Below are 15,393 nucleotides of genomic sequence, written 5' to 3'. Positions count from 1 at the left end.
TTCGCGAGCCAAAATAAGACGAAATAATATTAAACGTACCGCGCGTGTTTTCTTAATATTGAAAGTCATTTTTTTGGTAAAACGAAATCGCCTTTGCCGCCAATTGTACCGCGATTAATCGCCTATGGTCTATGAAGAGCTACGAATGCTCTCGGATGGTGGCACAGTTCCTCGCGCTTAACGTACCGATGAAATTAAGCACGCGATATCGATCAGTTGGTTCACACTTAAACAAATCTCATATCAGTTCTGATGAATATAAAAAATTAGAACAGACTGGAAGTTTTCAGATACGGGAATATTTAGTCGAAAGCTTGGTTGCATCTTATCCAAGGATTATTGTAAGTATATCGTCGTTAGAGCGAAGCGAGACCGAGCAGAGGAGATGGAAGAATGGAAAAAGTTCGAAGCACGCGGATAAATGGTCCTATAGTTAGAATTAGATGATCCTATCGCATGGCATCGGCGCCAGAAATTCATTTAAGTTTCACTAGGTACTAAATAAATATAATAATCTAAAATAATAGCGTATTACGTTTAGGTTACTTAGGAGGAACAAAAAAATATTATTACTATTATCATATTATTATTATTATTATTATTATTATTATTATTTCCGCTACAGTTTTGCAAACTGGCTCAATATTGTAACATATGATTATCGAATTTTATCGAGTACCAAAATAAATAAGATTGCTTGCTAAGCTAAGGAAAAAAAACGAAGTCCATCATCTTTAAGTCTTGTTTGAGTGTAAACATCTGTTGAGTGTTTGTTATTATTGTTATCACTGTTTATTGCCTGTGTAAAGAAAAGAAAGGAGAGAATCGCCGACGCTGTTTCGTTCTACGTTTATTATTGATCATTATTAATTTTTAAGTTAGAGAACGTGTTTCTTTTTTTTTTGGTAATTATATGTTTCGTTTTAATTTGTAAGAATATATATATATATATGATTTAAGAAACCTTTAAAAAAAAGTATGAAATTTGATTAAAGTTATATACATTCATTTTTAAATTGTTTATTTAAATTATGTCTTTTCGATTACGTAGAAGTGTAAAAATTGATTAGCGATGGTTTAAGAATGATGCTATTATAGTTTACTAATGAATTGTTGTAGTTACATGCAACATAGACTTCGCAATATATGCAACCGTTAGTATTGAAAAGAAAAGAATGAAAGAAAAGCAGAAGAAATTGTTCATTTAATGAATCGAATTGTCACAAACGTTATGTTTATATTACACATAATATTCGGAATAGAGTTTATAAAAATGCAATAATAGTATTGGAATTGTGCAATTTCGTTGAAAAAGATTTTGTAAAATGTACAATTGGTATATTTTATTATTATATACCTTAAGGTTCTGCGCTTGGACCACACTATGCTTTAATTAAAACTAATAACGTGCCAACATTTCTAATACTATGTAGATGTACATGTTTTAACACTCGAGAAATTGTTCTGTTTGGTACAAAGTTCAGCGGTATAAACCTGTACCAGAAGCAATTCGTTCCATTCAATTCTATCGCACATGTTTTATGATGGAAGACTATCCTTAACTATCGATTCGAGTTTTTTTCTCATCGCTTATTCACGAGAGGACTATAAATTACTCGATGAGTATAATTTGTATATTACTTTTGGCTAAAAGCGATATCATCCGAGATATACATATACTCTTATCTTATATATATATTATGTAAATACTAAATTCTTCTAATACTATTAATGTTACATGAACATTACATACAAAACGATAGAAATCGTACCTCTTCTTAATACATCTTATTAATAACAATATACAATAATACAGGATGCCCTACACCTTTCCGTACAAACTTTATTTTAGTGTATTCTTAAGTGAATTATGCTGGCTGAGTTTGTATGGAAAAGTGTTGAAATGTTGATGTACACTTTATATATTATGTAAAGGTAATTAGGATATGTATGAAAAACTTCCAAGTTCATTTACATGGGCTTCCTTTAAGTATACTTAGCACGTAACTTTATTGTTCAGTCGGATAGTATAAACTAAAAAAAAGTAGGACTCCGAGATGTTAATTAACTTTTACTAACATTTCGGAGCGTTCAATAAAGTATCGAGTCAATATCTATTTTACAGAAAGAGGTGATCCTTACAAGTTGTCTGTAGTTTTAACTGATGATAAAAAATGGACGGGATGCAACGGGCGAAGTGTCTATATAGTTTGTGACCAAGAGAAACACGTGGTTGCTTCGCTCAAAATAGCGTTGAAGTTTGGCCGAAAGAAAAGCGATAAAATGTGTAACACTCGCCCATGTAACTTTCTTACGGATTTTTCATTTTTCTTTATGGCAGAAGGCTTCGTTGAATATCTTATATTGAGACAAAAAAAAAAGTTTTTGTATACTTTGGCACTTGAAATTTAGTCGTTTAATTTTACATGCTAAATAATATAGTGCACTTGCAAGTTCGGAACTTAAATACGAATATTGAAAAAAATACCGTTAAAGCATTTCCATCCTGATTGTCTAATATAAATTAATTTTCTTCGTAATAACTTTACGACACATGTGACAAGTTTTCAGTGGCGCGGCGCAGTGCTCACAGGCACCGTGACCGCACAGGAAAGCGACATTCCGACGTCGCTCCATACAGATGCTACACATATTTGCTTCCTCTAGATCTGCCACTCTAGTTTCTAAATACCGCAAACGTTCTAAATCCTTATCTTTCTCCCTTTCCTTGTCCTGATTTTCTTCCTTCTTTTCGTCCAACGCGTTCTCTTTCACTTTCTCTTCCTGTTTCGTCAAGGAAATCTCTCCTGTTGCTAGCTGGCCATCTACGACAAACCAAAAGGAACAGCGAATTAATTTTTATAGAAACAAGTATATCGCTTAACGCTATATAGAATATACCTTGAATAGTTTCAGTTTTGTTAGGAATTCCATGACCACAACGCGCACAGCTGATGATTGGCACACTGCTGCCCGGATTGAACCTGTTCTCTTCTTTCGTCGCATTTGTCATTATACCTAGGCAATTATGACATTCGGAGGCGTCACCAGAACCTGGAATACCTTTCCTGGCCTCTCGTCCCAATTCCGGCTGTAACGCTGTGTCTATCTGATATATGGAAGGCTGTGAGGTTGGAGTATTTTCTATCCTGCAACACAGATCAGGTTTATATTTCACGTCATTTTGTAATTAACCGTAAAGTTTATTGCTCATTTAACAACCTTCGAGTTACTTACTCTAATTGGGTATTGTGACTTTGGTATTGGTAACATCGTAGCAACTCGGCGTACGGTGCAATCTGGGGATCGGCTTCGAGGAGCTCCATTGGCGTCTTATTCTTCGAGTTCTTGACGTGCTCTAGAAGAGTACAAGTTCTGTCTCTGCTGACCAGGAAGCAAGCCAATGCCAGCTCCGTCTTAGCACCCTGCCTCGCCAAATTTTGCCATATCTGCGATGAACATTGTTAAAGTAACGTAACCAAGCGGCTGAAAATCGAAATGCTTAGAAAAGAACATGACGTACAGCGTAAATTAGAGGGTAATCCCGACAACTTTCGGGTGTAGGAACTACGTTGCTTTGATTGGGGCTCTTAATAATAGCAATATGTAGCACCGTATCTCCATCCGCGTCTGTGCTGGCAATATCAACGTTATGTTGCACAAGCAACTCCACCAAAGCCCAGTGACCCTGAGAAGTGGCCAAATGCAGGGGCGTTTGCCGGCGATTGTTTCGCAAGTCTACTTTTGCGTTTCCACCGTTTGGGGCAAGAAGTATCGCAGCCACATCCCTGTGACCGTTCAGGGCAGCAAGATGCAGCGCTGTAAAGCCATCCTCCTTTTTAACGTCCACCAAGTGCCTCGCCCGTCCTACTAATCTCTCCATCGCGCTATACAAAATAATGCACACAAATATCTTGCGATTAGATTTTCAGAAAAGGATCGCGTGTACTTACTGTGCGTTGCCCTTTATAGCAGCGTGATGTAGCACGTTGAAGCCTCGTTTGTTCCTCAACGTGAAGTCGACTCGTTCACAGGAGCAAAGGGCATCGACTATGTCTACGGCGTCTTTTCCAATCGCGTCGTGCAACGCTGTGTCCCCATACGAATCCTGCAGATTAACGTCGCAATGGTGGCGTAATAAGACTTTAACACACTGAGCATGTTGTTTGTTCACAGCTACGTGCAGTGCGCTACATTTGCCATTATTCACAGCGTTAATCGCCGCGCCACGAGAGAGCAGAAGTTCCATTATTTCGGGCTGGTTACTGTTCAAAACAAAACCATTTTAATTTTCAAGATTTAATCACGCAAGTGTTCGACAACAGTTGATAGAAAGTGATAGTACAACGAACCCAAAAGCAGCATAGTGTAGAGGCGTGTCACCATCTTCGTCCACAGCTCGAAGAGACGCCCCAGCATCCAGGAGAAGTATACAAAGATCTCTTTGGCCTTGATGTGCCGCCACTTGCAGACAGGTCTTTTTGCCACCCCCTGGCCCACCAGCCCTCGCGTCCACTCTGCCAGGATACTTTTTCAGAAATTCTTGAACTGCTGAGACACCGGCTTCTCCTCTGGCTGCGTCCCGTAATAATTTCTCGACTTCTATGTCTACGCCATCGGCTACACGAAATAAGAACACAAAATCGAGATATTTAAATCGATACGATCGGCTATTAAATATAAGACAACATACCCGTCCAATCTAGACTTCTATTTGTTTCTTCCTGTAGAGAGGCACTTTCTGTTCCAGGAGGTACGAGGGTGACACTGAGAGGATTGAACGTCCACGTGTGGCCGTCCAAAGCTACTCTTAAATCTCCATCGGAGTATATTTTGATTACCTTGCCAGTTTTTCCTAAAGCCTGAAAGAATTCTCTTGCTATAAAATCCAGAGACAATTAAGAGCACGATGCACTTACATTCTTCATTACATCTATCCATTCCCCATGGCCCCGTTGATAGAGTTTAACTGCAGTTAAGTCTGTCTTTACTCTAACTATGTCTCCAAGGGAGAACGTGTCTTTACTAGTAACTTTCGTTAATGCCTCCGGATGGAAAGTCCACCGGTTGTTGCATCCCTCGAATTGTATCCGGACATCTCCCTTGTCCGTGATACGATGAACTCTGCCGATCTTTCCGATATACTCGGCCATACGCGGATTCCAACCACCATGACCTTCTTGCATCTCTTTCAGCGTGTCTACATCGACTAATACTTTTATTTTATCCCCAACACTGAACGTTGAGTAGCGTGGACTAGATACGGAGGAAGGTGCGCCACTTCTAGTCGGAGTTACATTGGTCACATTACTGGATACTGTCATTACCGGCTGTCCAAGGAGCGGAAGGTGCTCCTTGTAATACGTGCCAGCTGTAGCTGCTTCGACGTAACACAGATCTACGCAACCTTTATACCCCAGGCGATAAACGTTTGTACTACCCTTAGACCATGTTACAGTTGCCACTGATCGACTGCTTTCATTGTCCCATCCGCGTATGTCCATAACTCTACCGGTTTTTCCTGAAATTTTAATTTAAATCTATATTCCTGTACTTTTCTGTTATACAGTGCACAGACTAAATAGTTTGAAATCCAAACAGGCAATACCTCGTCCTCCATCTTGATTTCCCCATTCCCAATCGGGACCGCGAACAACTTTAGCTCCTATAAATATCCCTTTTAAAGGTATTTTGGTGCAGCCCTCTCGTGGAGTCAATTGAATCCTACATGATTCATAAAAAGGTTTATCAGCTGAACTGTCTTACGGATTATCAAGTAATTACGATAATTTCTGAAGCACCGACCCTACGGAGTTAGCCATTTGAAATCTCTCGAAACAGTGACTCAAATCGTGCACATCGGCCATGTAACACTGCGTGCACAAGTCATAATCGCAGCACTGCATGCACTTCCATCTGATGCCAATTATACCGTGCCGTTTGCAACCGTCGCATATGATGTTAGCGTGCTTGACGCCTGTAGCTGCATTGTCGAACACTAGAAGATCAAAAGCTCCTTGGTATCCGATTCTATAATTGCTCCTAGATCCGTGATCCCACTGGACGATAACAGTTTTATCCGGTGTCCTGTCAGACGGATTAGGACTAGACGCCGAGTTGCCAAACGAAGGCGGCTTGCCAATCTCGACAACGGTCCCTGCGAAACCTTCTCCGCCGTCCTGGTCGTCCCACTTCCAATCCTGTCCACGGACAACTCTCAAGCCAACTTCTAACATCTCCGTACGCGCGTGATTCCCTAAGTAATCCTTCCAGAAGGCAAACGAAGAAAGAAAAATGAGTAAATTACAAACCATTGCACAAGAACGACTGCGAAACAAATCGTTAGAAACATCATGCACAATTCTCGATCATTCGTATTAGAAAACGTCCATTCTAATCCACGTTCAAGGTGGACCGAGGAAATCCTCAAGAATAATCCATCGCACAGTCACGTACCTGAAACAGTAAAACCTAGCGCGATCTACCAGTTTCTGAATCATATGCGATCGTGCGGCTTTTTAATGAACCGAAGAGAAAACCCCGATCAGTGTCGACGCTCGACGAAGAGGAGCGTGCACGAAACGGTCCCCGGCGAACTCTGAGCGTCCCGCAACATCGTCAGCAACGTCCACGAAGATTCATCTCGACTCGATAGATTCTGCGTCTGTGCCAGCGATCGTAACCTCATAACTCGGGGGAGAGCTCGGCCAGGCCGAAGGCGCCTCTTTCGAGCGATCGCCGAGGCTAATGGAAAACTAGAGAGGAGGACGAGCGAGGCTTGTTTTCCCGTCGTCGAAGAATCTCGGTCCTCGGTGATCAGAGCGGGCCGCAGTTTCCGTCGGACGCAGGGATCACATCCTTGGTAAACGAGAAATTAATAACAACGCAAGTTCCGTTCCGCGCGAGATCGTCCGCCAGTGTAAACGGGTCCATGACCGAACGTGGTGCGTAACACGGACGGGAGCGTGGAAAAAAAGCGCACCTTCTCCCTATTTTTTTCTCTCTCGCCCGATGATTTCACTTTCACGATTTTTCCTCGTCGCCACCGCCACTGCGCCCTGCTCCCGATAAAGGTTCCCAGTGGGGCTGGATGATTCAGGCCCGGCTGCTGGGGAACACGTCGCGAGTTACTCGAAAGGTTAGCGATTTTCTTAACGAGTTCATTACCTCGCCACGATCTTCGTGAGACCGTACCACGGCTCCCGCACCATTTTCACGCGCAATCGCCCGCGACCGACTCGCGGACCCCCTGGTGCTCTGCCCTTAACCACGCTTTAATATCCACCTATCGAGATTCCGAGCATTCCTACTATTTGATCGATAACCAAATCGGATCCCCGATAGGTGGAGATGACATTGTTCGCAACGGATTCCTCCAGCACCGCTCGTATGATCGTTTCCCGTGTACTCCTCGAGCATCACCTTCAGAGAGGGGGGGAGGGTATCGTCTCGCTGGAATATTTAATGGTGGCCACTGAGAGTAACGCGAGCAGAGAATAATATTAAATAGAGCGAGGTTAAATTCACGTTTATTTTTATTCATCTTGGTTGACTCGCATCCTCGAGCGATCCCGAGTTGTTAATCTGAAAAAAGAAGAATCGAATGGGTTATCAAGCGAGTTCTTGCTGGGTCGCGTATCGATTGTAGTCGATCGCGGTGAAGGGGTTCCGCGAGGCGAGGCTTTCTCTGGACACTGTTTACGAGGCGGCGCGCGTTTTGTCGGGGATAACGGACCTAACGGACCCGAAGCGGAGTCGTGGCTGTGTCGATGATATACGAGCGGGCAGCGCGTCCCGAATCCCGTCGCGGCCGATAGTTCCGCACCGGTATTATTATTCGTCGTTTTACTTAACCTCCTTCAGTGATCGCACAGCCTAAAGGGGAATATCTGCCGCGGGGAGGATGAACCCTCTCGGATGTGATGGTAGTGGTGACGGGGACATGGATCGACACGCAATGGGACGCGGCCATACGCGGGAAATATGGATCAGGAACCCGCAGGAACAGAATCCGTTAAGGAGGCCCAATCAAGCCACGTCTGGAGTGCAAACAGGTTGCTATGACTTTGGAAGACTTGAGACTTTTCTTCGCGTACGATCGTCCCCATTAATCCCTCGTGGGGGTGCTTCCGGTTCGATTAGAGACGGGGAGAGTAGATCGCGCGGTGTTGGGTGTCGAGAGAGCCGGCAAAGGTCTGTGAAGAAAGTCTGCGTTTCTGTTCAAGTTGTTCGCAAATTGCTGTAACATGTCCTCGGAGGTAGATAGATACGGAAGAGTGTAGATTGTATCGGACGTTTAGCAATTAACGATTTCGGAAAGCAATGTTGAGTTTGCGATAATTCTGTGTCTTCGGAGGGTGGAGATGTGTATAGAGTATTAACGATATTGTGGTTTGTCGGTTTTCGAACGCGGTCTTTTAATTGCAGATTCATTGGAGTCCAGGAACCGCGAGCAGAGCAACTCGGGTAAATCTATCAGCGACATCGTACTGAATTCTACATTGTCCGCGGACGCAGCTGAATTCATTCCGAAAACTTATCTTGCTAAATCGTCAGTGGGTACTTCAGTTAACAGCTGGTGTCACTTCGGCTTAATCTATTCGATTATTGAATCGATATATTCTGTTCCGTAGCATCAACAGCAGCAGGGTAATCCACAACAGTCAACCACGAGACATATACATAAATATTCGGTTCAAAGTAGATTAGAAATGGCACGCGAAGTATCTCTTCAAAAGACGCAACAAGTACAAAACTCTGCATGTAATTACGAAGTCACTCAGCATTTCAAACAAACTGATCAGGTCCAACAGTTCGATAACCCCTCGCAGCAACAACGACAAGAAGAGCAATTCTCAAACATTCAAGACTATGGAAATTTCGATGGAGGTTCAGGAGATTATAAGAACAAGCATCAGGTTTATATCTAAATGAAAATCCGACGTAACGAGAAGCAAAGATTAAATTATTCACCTATGTATTAATCGTGTGTTCGCAGGACTCAAATATAGAAGATGACAATTATATAATTGAATTTGCAAATACAACGCAAAACTTGATGAGCGTCGTGCATTCGTTGATATTAAATCCAGGACGTTTCACTTCGATCGTGCCGCCGCTCATAAATAACCTTAGGCCTTATTTAGAATTCCCTAGTCAGTTTCAAGAAATTATGAAGATAATAATTCAACAGGTATCGTCGTTTCGTTTTTGTTAATCGAGAAAAGAGAAAGATCGCGTACTCTACTACTTAAAATTATTTTCAGTCCATAAACGAGGGCAACTTTCGGTACAGCGGTGCCCGGCTTTGCGCTTCTTTGGATAGCAGTTTGAGTCCCACAGAACAGAGGTGTTTCAGAAGGACTTTACACACCCTGTGAGTTATGGAATTGCGAGTGCGACTATTTATTTCGAGCATTTAAGCGATCAGTTTTAATAAACGCAAGTTGGCAACAGGTGTAAAAACGAAACTGAGAGCCAAGCTTCGAATTGGCAGCAAAACGAGAGCCAAACGGAGGAAGAACAGAAGAAGTGTCACGGACTAATATTATTCCTGGCCGAACTAGTCACTCAAATGGAGCACATTTCCGCTTTCGGTTTGGGAGACTTATTAATTCAGCTCATTATCGTTATATTAAAGAAACCAGCGCTGAATTCCGTCAAGAATATCTGCCAAGCCCTTAAGGTATATAATGTTCGAAATATCCTGCAGTAATATAAAATCTACTAAACTTAAATAGCTGCTCAAATTAAACAAACTTTATTGGATAAGTAATATTAGATTATCTGCATATTTTACTGTCACTACTTCTCATTTAGCAAGGTTTACCTCAATTTAAAAAATAATGATACTGTAGAATATATGTGAGCACGACGATAAGAAATTAGCATGAAGTCTCTGGGCGATCCGTTATTTATATTCTGTAACATTAATTCTCTTGAAACAATGCGTAGTTAGCAGGACAAACTTTAGAAAAGGGCGAAAGTCGTAAGGAAATGGAGAACATGATGCGAATTTTAACGGAGCTCGTAACGGAAGGCAGAGTGGATTTCCATGTTGGACGGATGGTGCACAGCGTCCATGAATTAAGAAACGGGAACTGGGGACAGAGTTCTGTTAATTCTACGACGGTAGAATTAACAGAAACGATAGATCCTGATCAAGCACTCGATGAACCCGTCTTCTACGGTCCTGACGGCAAAGTGTTGACAGCGGAGGAGAATAAGTTTCTGGAGGATGTCGCAGACAGTACAACGAACATCGATGATAACGTGTATGCATATCTAATTAATCGACAAATAAGTGTCGTCCATTTAGACTATTGGTAGAATTTGTTACATCACTCGAATGTTAGTGAAAAAGAAATTGTCAAATTTTCAAGAGTTCCATGGCTTTTATAAAATTAGAATGTTAGTTTTAAGATAGAGCTATTTAATTTGTCATTTGTTTAAGTAATATTCGAGCGATGCAGTGAATTCTGCCAGCAGTGAACACGTATATGCACTCGAATATTTTTACAGTATACTGGAGCACGGTTACATGGAAAGTCTAGAAAAATTTTTATCGGAGGACGAGGACGACATAGATGAAGCTTATGAAGAATTTTTAAAGCATATACCCAAGCAGATTAAGAATCAGACGCAGAAGTAATGCGAGAATGCGACGACGGTTGCCTACTTATAAGTCATTATCGTGTAATTTCGTTGGTCTCATAGTTGGAAACTATGAGGATGGTTTCCTAAATTTCGTTCGCGAATTTTTATAATATAATACGAAGTGCAGACTAAATCGAATGGTATGACAGTACAGTTTTCTGCATTTGTACGATAGATGTTAAAAAATGAATCCGTCTCGATTATTAATTTGTAAATCTACATGAGACAGATTGACCAGGAGTCAATCTTTTCCCCATGTTTTACGAACTTTATTCAGCCTCGTTGTCAACATTTTCTTCTTTTCTAACGCATCACACTTTTCTTTCTACCGTGCCTACCGTTTCTTTCAATTGAATAACGAATGTTACAACTGCTTGTTCCTAGGACAAACAAACAAAAAAAAAAAAAAAAGATACGATCTGTTTGTTTATGATACGAACACTTACTATTAAGTTATTTAAATTATTGTAATAAATCAGCCAAACGAATAAGACGAAATATTAACCGCTGTCTTCATCATTTTATTTTTCGGCACTACGGTAAATTGCTAGAACTTTTTTAATCGATTTTCATACGTACGCCGTTGTAACGTAAACAATTTTCTGTTTTTCACAAGGTAATTTCATAAATGTGCAGTCTATACGCCCCAAAAGTTTGAGTATTCACTCGACGCTTACAGAGGATTATGTACGGTTCACTTTGCTTGAACAACTTCGTCTGATTCAATGAAATTAAAAGCAAAGTGAAGAACGGTGCTTTCAATTTTGTTGTCGAATCATTTACGGTTCTTAGGCAAAATGAACCGGAAAATTTCACCTCTTTGGAGATGATTACGCACAGAATAATAATTCCGTCGATGATCATACAACGCGTATGCGGTCGTATTAACACCATCAGGCCCATTTTTGGCGCGAGCGAACGATTGTTCGTTGGATAAGTGAAACGTTATTGCTATACGATTACTCACGGTCTGTATTTTAACCCGTAGCACGGTACTTTTTTGAATATATTTATTTCGTCATCGGATTTACATTCCTCCAAGGTGAAAGCTGATTTGTAACAGAAAAAAGAAAACAGAAAAAGATTACCGATGATTCATTTCTTAACTAAATCATTGAACGTAATCGCGTTTCCGTTAGCATACTATTTATTAATTTGTACTATGGGATATATTTATATTCGATTAGAAGGAATTTGTGTAACAGGACACTTCATGTACCAATAAAAATAAAATGGAATCGTGTAATTTTTATTGGGACGAAGTTAAGTCATTCCGAATGCTGCCTTGCTTGTACACGATCTCTAAAGCAAAAAAAAAAAAAATGCGTAAAGAAATTAGATGTACTCGCAAGAAGAACTGTCCTTGGACAATTTTTTCCCGGATAAACGATTCTGTGGCCTGTTTAATATAAATGATCTGGTACAGCGAATAGCGTGGGCAAGGTCCGTCGAAGGATTGTCAGGGGCTTTGCGTAGGCAAAATTCCAATTGGGACTGAAAGTTACGGGAGGTGGGGCCTTCCTTATGGTATTTACGCACTCGTTGAGAATCTGTTAATCCGTTTGCTCCGCTTCTTGGACACGATCGCGCTTCATTTCAGGTAGAATTCTTTACTGTATCCCGATTGAGACAGTATTAAAGCACAAGTGATAAGTCGTAGTATAGGTCAGACGTCGAGGGTTCTATGGCTGAATATAAATACGAAGTGATCCGAATAACCGTACGACAGAATGTATCGCGATTCCAAATTTTTCTCAGGAACTTAGTATGTACGAATTGTACGTGGTATGTAAAAACCAAGTATTGCGCAGAATTCGAGTCACGCGCGTGCATACAATGAAATGCAACAAAATGATATATTACTATGTCGATTTAGTTTCAGCCACGGAAACCACGACGCCTTTATAGTCTACATTATAGCCTGTCATTTAAATTGTTTTAGATATGCTAGAAATGGAATGGCTGCGGACCATATTTCTAGTTATTTCCTTGTTTGCAATTATAGTTCACGGTGAATATTATCAGCCAAGAATAGTAACGGCCAGGGGCACCAGTAAGTTGCACGAAAACTTTTCATAAGTTTCTCTGACTAACGTTACTTTCATTTTATTACTACGTAGGTTGCGATTCTACCACTTGCGGAATTAACGCAAGATGCACTCTCAGCGAAGGCAGACCAGTATGTTCTTGCATGAATCTGTACATGGGAGACCCTCTTGTGCGCTGCACCAGAGTAGAGTGTTTAAGTTAGTATTTAACATAGTATTCGCACGTTTTCTATGTTTTTAATCGTGCTTTTAACTACGTAAATATATATATATATATATATATATATATATATATATATATATATATATATTTTTAATTTCCAGCTAACGCGGATTGCAGTGAGAGCAAAGTATGCACCAACAACAAGTGCGTAAACGCTTGTGATGGTATATGCGGTGTGAATGCGTTATGCGAGACAAAAGATCACATTCCAACGTGCTACTGTCCTTCTGGTCAGGCGGGAGATCCTTTCGTTTCTTGCTATGGATCCGACCTGCGTAAGTTACACATTCATATAGCTATCTGTACTGCAAAAACCGTACATATTATTACAAGGTGATTCAGAAAAAAAATGAAAATCTACGTTTCAATGTTTGGGAGAAAATTAATGTAAAATTTGATCTTACTTTGAATCATGAAGAAAGAAAGAGAGAGAGCGTTTCTCAAATTCTTAAAAACTGTTTCAGAGGTCGCGTGCAAGCCGAATCCGTGTGGATCCAACACCAAGTGCGAGGTAGTGAACGAGATTCCTGTCTGCACTTGCCTTCCAGGTTACAGAGGATCTCCGTTGACCGGATGCCGCCGCGAATGCGAAAGCGACAACGAATGTCCTAATCATCTTGCTTGTTCGTCGTCATTCAGATGCGAGAGCCCGTGTAAATGCGGCAAAAACGCGGAATGTCGCGTGGTCAATCATCAGGCGAAATGTACTTGCCCAAACGTAAGTATTAACTTATTTCCTATATAGTTAATAGACGAGTATATTTACGGTGCGTATGAGATTTGATGGCGATCAAAATTTGTCGTAGAACTGGCTAGGAAATCCGTACGTATCTTGCCATCCGGAGTGCACCACGCATTCGGATTGTCCCTCGAACAAGCCATCTTGCCTCTACCAGAAATGCGTCCATCCTTGCAACGGAGTGTGCGGCGTGAATGCAGACTGTAATCTTCGCGATACGATTCCAGTCTGCAGTTGCCCAAGAGACATGACTGGCAACCCTTTCGTCAGCTGCAGATCGTTCGAAGCGCGTAAGCGACTCCAATCGTGATAACGATTGAAAATGATATTCACGCATCTCGATATCCTGTTCAAAACGTTCAAGACTAGGTCATAGTACGCTAGAAAAATCTTGTTACATCTCTGAGTATAAGTTCAATCATTCCTTATCATTTCTAGGAGATTTGTGCGACCCGAATCCCTGCGGAGTGAACGCAATTTGCACGCCTGGTCACGACAGCTCTGGAAAGGAGAGGCCAGTATGTACTTGCCCCACAGGGTACATAGGAAACGCTCTGACGAGCTGCCAACGCGGAGAATGTTTCACGGACAGCGATTGTCCGGACAACAAGGCGTGTATCGATTACTCGTGCAGAAATCCATGTACCGGCATCGAGTGTGGCTCGAGTGCGATCTGCACAGCGAGACGCCACATTGCCGTTTGTACCTGCCCGAATGGAAGTCGCGGGGATGCTCTTTACGGTTGCACTCCAATCGAAAACAGAGCGACGTACAGCTACGGTCGACCCGACCGCTATCGTTGCTGCTAAAGATTAATACTGATTATGGAAGACGTAATGAGTATCATTCTCTTTAATAATAAGTGTCGTACAGTTGTAATTAGAGTATTGTAAAATTGTATTCAAGCACAGTATATATCATTAAAGGCGCAGAGAAGCCGTGTAAGTAGAAAAATTAGACGAACTTGAGGAAGTTTCTTGCATCTTTGTGCACTTATTGCTAGTCATTTTATGGATGATTCCATTTGAAATCAAATTTTTTGCCCATGTGTCGTGTCGCAGATTAAGTACCGGAGTAGAACCATCGTCTGATATATTCTCATGGTCTGAATTACCATATCTGTCGTTCTCATCGTTACCAACGGAACGTAGAATTAAAATACAGTACCAACTACGATGGAAAGTGGAGATTTAAGATCGCAACTGTAGATAACTTTAACAATACAAAGTTCTAAGGCCATATATACATATATAATCATATACAGTAAGTTGCTGAGGCCATAAATTTACAACGAAAAATCTGCATGTTCTCAGGGCTTCAACAAGCTTACGGCTTAAGTTAACAAATACTGCGATGCGATTGCGATACATCTTAAAATCAATTCTCGCGTTTACCTCGCGCGATCATTCAAATTTAAATCCCTCGACTTCAACAATCGATAACAACACGCGACTAGTTGGAACGCTTTCTCGCGAGATGGCGCAACCAGTAGATCGATAGTTCACCTCGCAGTCGATAACAGCACTCGATCAGTTTGTACACACCTCGAAGAGATGCCACGGTCGTCGACGAAACAAGATTTCACGAAAGAAATCGTTCGCTCGCGATAGGGCGACAAGTCTATCCCGTCTCTCCTCCGCGGTTAGATATAGATTAAACACGGAAATTTTTAGAAATCCCACAATAAAGTAAAACCGAATAAGTGCGCCAGAAATCTCTGGAAACAT

General features: G+C 41.3%; 3 protein-coding genes across 4 annotated transcripts; 2 read left to right on the top strand and 1 right to left on the bottom strand.

Annotated features, from left to right (window-relative positions):
* Positions 1–2,345: 2,345 nt before the first annotated feature.
* Positions 2,346–6,621, bottom strand: Mib2 (E3 ubiquitin-protein ligase mind bomb 2). Its single transcript, XM_076901185.1, has 11 exons — positions 6,457–6,621; positions 5,806–6,266; positions 5,609–5,724; positions 4,920–5,521; positions 4,694–4,862; positions 4,353–4,620; positions 3,954–4,265; positions 3,524–3,887; positions 3,238–3,449; positions 2,902–3,149; positions 2,346–2,825 (listed from the first exon to the last, which is right to left on the bottom strand). The coding sequence occupies exons 2-11, from the start codon at positions 6,234–6,236 to the stop codon at positions 2,515–2,517; spliced, it is 3,033 nt and encodes a 1,010-aa protein (XP_076757300.1). The 5' UTR covers positions 6,237–6,266; positions 6,457–6,621; the 3' UTR covers positions 2,346–2,514.
* A 214-nt stretch (positions 6,622–6,835) lies between these two features.
* Positions 6,836–10,948, top strand: LOC143427021 (polyadenylate-binding protein-interacting protein 1). Of its 2 annotated transcripts, XM_076900814.1 has the most exons (9): positions 6,836–6,862; positions 7,864–8,054; positions 8,428–8,555; positions 8,634–8,918; positions 8,999–9,193; positions 9,267–9,376; positions 9,457–9,685; positions 9,955–10,274; positions 10,522–10,948. In XM_076900814.1, exons 2-9 carry the CDS (start codon positions 7,904–7,906, stop codon positions 10,649–10,651), a joined length of 1,548 nt encoding a protein of 515 aa, XP_076756929.1. In that variant the 5' UTR covers positions 6,836–6,862; positions 7,864–7,903; the 3' UTR covers positions 10,652–10,948. The 2 variants fall into 2 exon arrangements, with proteins under 2 accessions (XP_076756929.1, XP_076756928.1); XM_076900813.1 differs by lacking the exon at positions 6,836–6,862 and having other exon boundaries at positions 7,738–8,054.
* A 1,302-nt stretch (positions 10,949–12,250) lies between these two features.
* On the top strand, positions 12,251–14,555 carry LOC143427118 (uncharacterized). Its single transcript, XM_076901026.1, has 7 exons — positions 12,251–12,256; positions 12,599–12,709; positions 12,777–12,902; positions 13,029–13,202; positions 13,392–13,645; positions 13,734–13,956; positions 14,105–14,555. The coding sequence occupies exons 2-7, from the start codon at positions 12,601–12,603 to the stop codon at positions 14,473–14,475; spliced, it is 1,257 nt and encodes a 418-aa protein (XP_076757141.1). The 5' UTR covers positions 12,251–12,256; positions 12,599–12,600; the 3' UTR covers positions 14,476–14,555.
* Positions 14,556–15,393: the final 838 nt, after the last annotated feature.

Source organism: Xylocopa sonorina, chromosome 9 (genome assembly GCF_050948175.1).
Source record: "Xylocopa sonorina isolate GNS202 chromosome 9, iyXylSono1_principal, whole genome shotgun sequence".
Lineage (NCBI taxonomy): Eukaryota > Metazoa > Arthropoda > Insecta > Hymenoptera > Apidae > Xylocopa > Xylocopa sonorina.
This window is presented reverse-complemented; position numbering and strand designations above follow the sequence as displayed.